The sequence below is a fragment of the Rhea americana genome, unplaced genomic scaffold (assembly GCF_003343005.1).
Source record: "Rhea americana isolate MKP2758 unplaced genomic scaffold, rheAme1 scaffold_2, whole genome shotgun sequence".
Lineage (NCBI taxonomy): Eukaryota > Metazoa > Chordata > Aves > Rheiformes > Rheidae > Rhea > Rhea americana.
In genome coordinates this window covers 13,727,237-13,733,661 of record NW_028186149.1, presented here as the reverse complement: position 1 = coordinate 13,733,661, position 6,425 = coordinate 13,727,237, and the positions used below count along the sequence as shown (strand labels likewise).

The following is a 6,425-nucleotide window of genomic DNA, read 5'->3' as shown; positions in this document are numbered from 1 at the left end:
TTACTATGCAAACACGCTTTTTCCCCATAAAAAAGAGTAGAGGAAGATATAATCATCTTATTTATTAAATCAAATATATACGCAAAAATGTTTCACATGCCTTACATGGAAGAGAAACTTCCAAGAATTCAAAGCAGGACTGTGTCAGATGACATGCACAGAACAGGAGCACTGTAACAGTCACAAGGAGAAGGAAGGACTGTGGAGGGAGGCAACATGGGGAAGATGGTTCTACCCCCACTACCACTCTCAAATTCTCCTAAAATCAAGAATGGAGTTTATGCTGAGTGAGCATCACAAGCCTGAAATCAACTTTCAAATGCACTTGTTTCAGGGGAAGTTGACTAAAGTAGTACAGTTGGCTAACAACTTGTCACAGCTGTGGTCCAAAATTTATATTTCATAGTCATACTAAATAAACATGGATTTATTTTTGAACTGTAAATTGAAACAGTAGGAGTACCAGAAACATCACGAAAAAGCTTTCAAAGCAAGATCAATCTATGGCCACATTCTGTGTGACTCCACTATTAAACTAAGAAAAAATAAGAAAAAAATAGCACTGTTTTTCTAAATATTTTAATTACTTTGTCTTCCTCCAACTCTCCCTCCCACCTACACACAATTTCTTGGAGGCTGAAACGATGATCAACAGCAAATACAGAGCATACACCAACACTATATTCCACAGTTTTTCTAAGAGTCAATAGCCCAGCAATTTTAAAGTGATCTATGTGCAAAAATTTAAACACATAAAAGAGTTTCTTGAAAAAAAAAATCCACTGCAGTCTTAACAATTTTAACTTATTAAAACAAAATTGACTAAATTTCCCAGCAGACAACAGATCAGTAACTGCAACTATTCTACTGAACATGTTTGGTGTTGCAGAAGTGTGAACATCCCAACTTTACTACCTGCTGGCAAATGCAGAACATACAGAGCTGCAGCCCCAAGGAAGTGGGAAAACCACTACCCATAAACTGGTCTTCTGATATACATAAACATATGGTGCAGGTATGTATTTGGAGGCTGCTACCTACAGCTGAGAACAGTCCTCCCAGCATGATTAACAATAAATGATTAACAATAAAATGTGCAACATTTGTAAGAGCAGAATTTGAAATGCGCCTGACTGCTCAGTGCCCTTAGGCCTAAACTATCCCCTTGTTAATGCTGGTACAAGTCAGGGCAGCTCTGGTGAAGTTACAGTAGAAATCACCGTGCATGAGGATTTCTGTGCAAGAACAGTCCCTTGAACTACAGACTAGTTCAGTCCTGACCACACCACAATAGGGAATTGTGTTTAAACCATGAGTAATCATGTAATCATCTCCCAGCATAGTACTTCTTTTCTGCACACATGGAATGTAAATGGCCAAGATTTACAACTGATGATTCTGCAGATTTAATGAATTATATTTCTTTAATGGTTCTGGCAATGCAAACTCAGTCAAATAAAACAAAACAAAAAATTCCCATGCTCACTGCTGTCTGCTTTTTTCTTTACTTGATGACCTATCTGGCACACATTTAAGGTTTTCTAACAGTGCATACGTGATCAAAAACATCAGATTATTGGAGCCTGGGGGGAAAGGATGATCCTTTCAGATCCTGTTAGGGTCCAGGTGTGGATGACACACTGTAATAGGTAATAAAACCAAATCACTTCTAGGTAAATTGTAACTCTTTTATGTCTCTGCCAATTGTCTAGAAAACAGAGCAGACACCTCCGTTCCTAAGCAAGAGCTGCAAAACAAGACATTCACTGACTCTTGTAAAATGCCTCGAGTTTCCCAGATGAAAACTCCGAAGAGGAGCAAAACATCAGCAGTAAAGTACTTAAGGTTTGCCTGATGACCTTACAAGATCACCTTGCAAAACAGTTCAAATGTCAAGACTGTCACCATTTGAAAGCCCATGGCAGTACTCTCCTTTTTACCCCACGTTGCTGCTCGGGACAGAGAAATGTTGTGAAAGTTGGGGGAGATCAACTGCAGAAAAGGGATGAGTCTTCACAGGTCCGGAGGAGTAGCACGCGGGATTGCAGAGCAAATCTCATCCAACAACAGGATGCCTTGGGGATGAAGGATGACAGCAAACACACTTGGCCTTATGCAAACCACATATCTTTATGCAGGAAAACAGTTGGCTTTACTGCAGTTCAAAGCACAGCCAAACCGGTTGTATTTGCTGACAATGGCTAACACTAWCAACACACATCAACATGTGTTTCAAGGGTTGTTAGAATCATACCGTACACAACATTTATCCTTGGTTTTCCCCCATAATGCACTAAAGTAAATCCAGACCTTAAAGAACAACTTGCATAGTAAGAAAAGGTCATCAATTTAATCATTTACTTTAAGCAGGCAAGCAAATTTGTAAACATTCAAAAGCGGCAGCATCCAAGTTACAAACAATTTAAGGAAAAAAGAATTGAGATTATTAACGTTCTTTATCCTCTCACAAATCTGGGAAATAATCTTTTAAAACACTGCAAACACTGAACACTCAGTTACATCTTCTACAATCCTGCTAGTAAGTCCTGCCCTCCAAGGAATTCCTGTTTCTAAAATGCATCATCTTACAGTACCCCCACTTTTTAGCATTTGCTATTTGGAAGTCAGTAACTCGAGTGCTTCACCTCCACTTAAATCCCATTAGCAAAGGGAATGCTTGTGTCTTGATTCAATACCTCTTTAACCTCTGAAGGCAGAGTGTCAAAGAGGTGATCCTCCACAACAAGCCCGCTTTTCCTAAGAAGCCGACACTGCCCCAGCGTGGCTGGCAGACGGTCCAAGCAGTTTCCCTTCAGTTCCAGGTGAGTTAGCTGCAGCAGCTGACCAACCTTCTCTGGGATTGAGGTAATGCAGTTTTGTCCCAGACTCAAAGTCCTCAATTTAACACACTTAAACAACTGTTTTGGCAAAACATCAACTTTGTTTCCTGTGATGTGAAAATGCTGCAGATTTTGAAGCAAACCTATCTCTATCGGAATCACTGCAATTGAGTTGTAGCTTACGTCTAAACATCTAAGTTTCTGTAAACTGAACACTGCGGCTGGTAAGGATTCGAGTTTATTATTGGAGAGATAAAGTGACTCCAAGTTCTTTACATGGGTAATGGAGGAAGGAATGTTGACTATTTTATTGTGCCACAGCTTTAAACAAGTCAACCTTTTCAAGTGCTGGAAACTGATGATTTCTTCAATTGTGCGTATGCTATTTGACTTTAAATCCAGTTCCTGTAAGTTAGAGAGACTGAAGATGGCATGGGGAATTCTCTCCAGTTCACAGTTCTGTAGTTCCAACTCAGCAACATTCATCATCTTCTTAAGGCTATTCAGTACCACAAGCTTAGTGCCATCATTATGAATGACTAGTTTTGTTAGATGTGGTGCCACATCTGTGATATTGGAGGGAATTTTGGTCAAGTTGCTCTTCACATGGAGAATTTTAAGATGTCTCAACTCTCTGAGAGATTCAAGCCCTATCATTTTATTATTTTCAGAGTTCAAGTTGCCTATCAAGTACAATTCACGGAGGTTTTTTAGCAAATACACCCACGCAGGAATTTCTCCAACATCTGTGAATTTCACATGAAGGCATCTCAAGTGGTCCCGGAGGAAGCTGAAGGCAGTCTGCTCGACCTTCGCAGGGCAGTGACACAGATGAAGCTCCTGAAGATTTGTCATCTGGGAGATTTTGGCTGGGATTTTTGCTTCAGGAATCAGCTCCAGTTTCAAGACATCCAGATCTGTCAGATCAAACACTGCATCAGGGACCCCTGACAGCATGAAGAGGTGCAGCTCTTGCTTTTCCTGGGCATTACGGGAAACATGCTGCCGCAGCTTTTCAAAAGTCCATTCATGGTTTAAACTAATTTCCCGTAGCTTGTTCTCACTTACCTCTGACAAAAAGACACCAAATCGCTTAGAATACAGCTGATCATACTGGTCTACCATATGCAAAAGAAATGCAAAATCATTTTTGACATCAGGAATATCACTGAAGCTACTTTCTTCTCTGACCTTTTCAAAGGAATATTCTTTTAAAGGTATTCGAAACAGCCAGAAGAGTGTGTAGAGACAGATAAAACCATAGACACAAATGAGAGAAATATAGCTGATAAGCAGCTTCTTTAGCATGTAAGCCATGTTATGTGTACACTCAAACTGCGTGTAGCCAATCAGGTGTTCCACTTTCGGGTTGCAGATGTGCTCAAAACTAATGGCGTTGACGAAGTTTGCAGTATAGCAGAGAATAAAGATGAACTTGACAGTCTTAATGACAGTCTGGACAACATAGAGCTTGTAAATCAAATCACTGTCCTCCACGTGGGCCCGGAACTTACGGACTTTCTCAAACAGTGCTTTGGCTTGCTCTCCATCTTTCTTATCTAAAATAGTCATGCTGGGAACCTCGATCACTGGCTTTTCAGCCGAAAATTTGAAGCCAGTCTTTGTTATCATGGGAGTGCTGGCACTTGGGCTTCCTTCATCGCTGCTAGTGGAAACATGCTTAGGTAGGGACTGGGCACCAGTTATCCTCTGTTTGTTCTCCTCAGAGTCCTCACATGCCGTTTCAGATAATGCTTTTGTAGTCCATGGGGACTCAAAGCACTTCCCCAATATGGACACAAAATGCTCTATTTTTGAGCAAGTCTTGGGATATTTGAACCAAAAATTGCTACTGACTATTAAAATAATAGTATGAATGAGAGCAAGATAGGGAAAATATTTTGAGTACCAAGGAAGAGCCAAATGATAGCACATCTGGTTAATAAATACATATTGCTGAAAATCCAAATTGGTTTTACGGCCTAAAGAATCTTTCTGCTCTTTCTTCAGCTCCTGACCTGATTCAGTCGGTTGATACTGAGAAGAGGTAGCTCTGCTCAGAGGTACATCAGGTGTTACAGTAGGGGCACTTCCAAAGGAAACCGTTCTCATTGATGCTTCTTCTCCTTGAGCAGTGGTTGTTTCAACAGTGGTAACGTCAGCCTTCCCTGATGTGCCAGGTTGTGCTTTTGAATTTACAGTAGACTGCAAAACTGGCAAGCAGACCACCTGGTCTTTGGTCAGCTGCATGGTTCCAGCAAAAATAGCAACCATTAACATAACAACAGCTAGATAATCCATAAATACATCCCACCATGGTTTCAAGATACGATAGGTTGGCTGAATGTCATTAAGCGATGCAACTTCTGCAAGGGTAAACATTCCTACAAAAAAACAAAAACAAAATCAGCATTGTTGSTTAGTGAACAGATTATGTTACTATTTAACAACAACTGCACCATGACATAGAGACCATCAAAAGGTTTGTGTGTTTGTTATATTTTCTGCATGCCCTGCATTGCCCATCATTCCACTCAGRAGGGTTATTTCAATGGTTATGTGCTGAAATGATCCATTTTGTCAGCATTAAAACAGGTAGTTGCTCATTTCAGGCCAGATTGTATTTGTATACCTTTACCACTTCATAGTGGTAAGCACCAAGGCCTGCTCTGGGCAAGTAAAATATCTGAAAGGTAAAATGCTGTAGCTGATGTATCTTAAGAACATGAACAGCAGYAACTGGCTACAATGCTCAAAGTCAGAGTCTATAAAAATGACTGCTTGAGTCTTTGAAAACATGAAACTCAGCATTAACATTGATTTTTAAAAGATATTTTGCATTTAAACAAAATAGATCACTTTTTTTTTAATGCTCTGCACTTTGCTCATGATTTGCACAGCACATTTGAGGTCGCCTGTTACATTATGAGAAAGGTCTCTCATTTCTTTTTATTTAACATAATAACAATCAATATCTCCACCCCTTGCTGTTCAGCATCCATGCTGACTACCAGAGCAACCATCTCCTTCACCGTAAGCACCCCTGCCCAAGTGAACGTACTGTAGTCTTTTTTTAATTTATGTATTTACATGTTTTACAGTGAGAAACAATTATAAGCTATTTATAGGACCAAATGGTACTAAATAGAATCTTTTTTAATTAATGAAAAAATAATCTTTCCTCAGAAAAACCCAACCCAACTAACAAAGAGAAAAAATAAAGGTCCATCTCCGCAGCATGGAGGAAGATATTTTTCAGATTGCTATCACAGCCTGGCAATTACAGGAAGCAAGTTGTAAGGCTTTCACTTGAATTTAAAACTATGCACTGTGAGACAGAAGTGGCAAACTGATTTGAGTATCCAAGCCTCTGCAGCTTTAAATAGCTTGCCTTTCTTTTCGTTCTGACAAAATCTGGAGGATTCAACTCATCAGCTATTAAAAAATAAAAAATAATAAAAAAAAGCTTCCTGTGCATGCAGGATGTGGTAAACATCATCGGTTTAACTGCTGAACTCATGACCCAAATTTGCCATTTCGAAAGGAAAGCCCGGGGCTGCACGCACGTCGGGGCGCGAGCATGGC

At 39.9% G+C, this 6,425-nt stretch overlaps 1 protein-coding gene across 2 annotated transcripts in view; it reads right to left on the bottom strand.

The window, feature by feature from the left end:
* Window positions 1-563: 563 nt before the first annotated feature.
* LRRC8D (leucine rich repeat containing 8 VRAC subunit D) overlaps window positions 564-6,425 on the bottom strand; it is a 39,423-nt gene continuing 33,561 nt past the window's right edge. For both annotated transcript variants that reach the window (XM_085303533.1, XM_085303532.1), the window contains one exon: window positions 564-5,224. In XM_085303533.1, the coding sequence (XP_085159659.1) occupies window positions 2,652-5,222 (2,571 nt within the window). In that variant the 5' untranslated portion in view covers window positions 5,223-5,224 and the 3' untranslated portion in view covers window positions 564-2,651. The remainder of the gene's footprint in view (window positions 5,225-6,425) is intronic.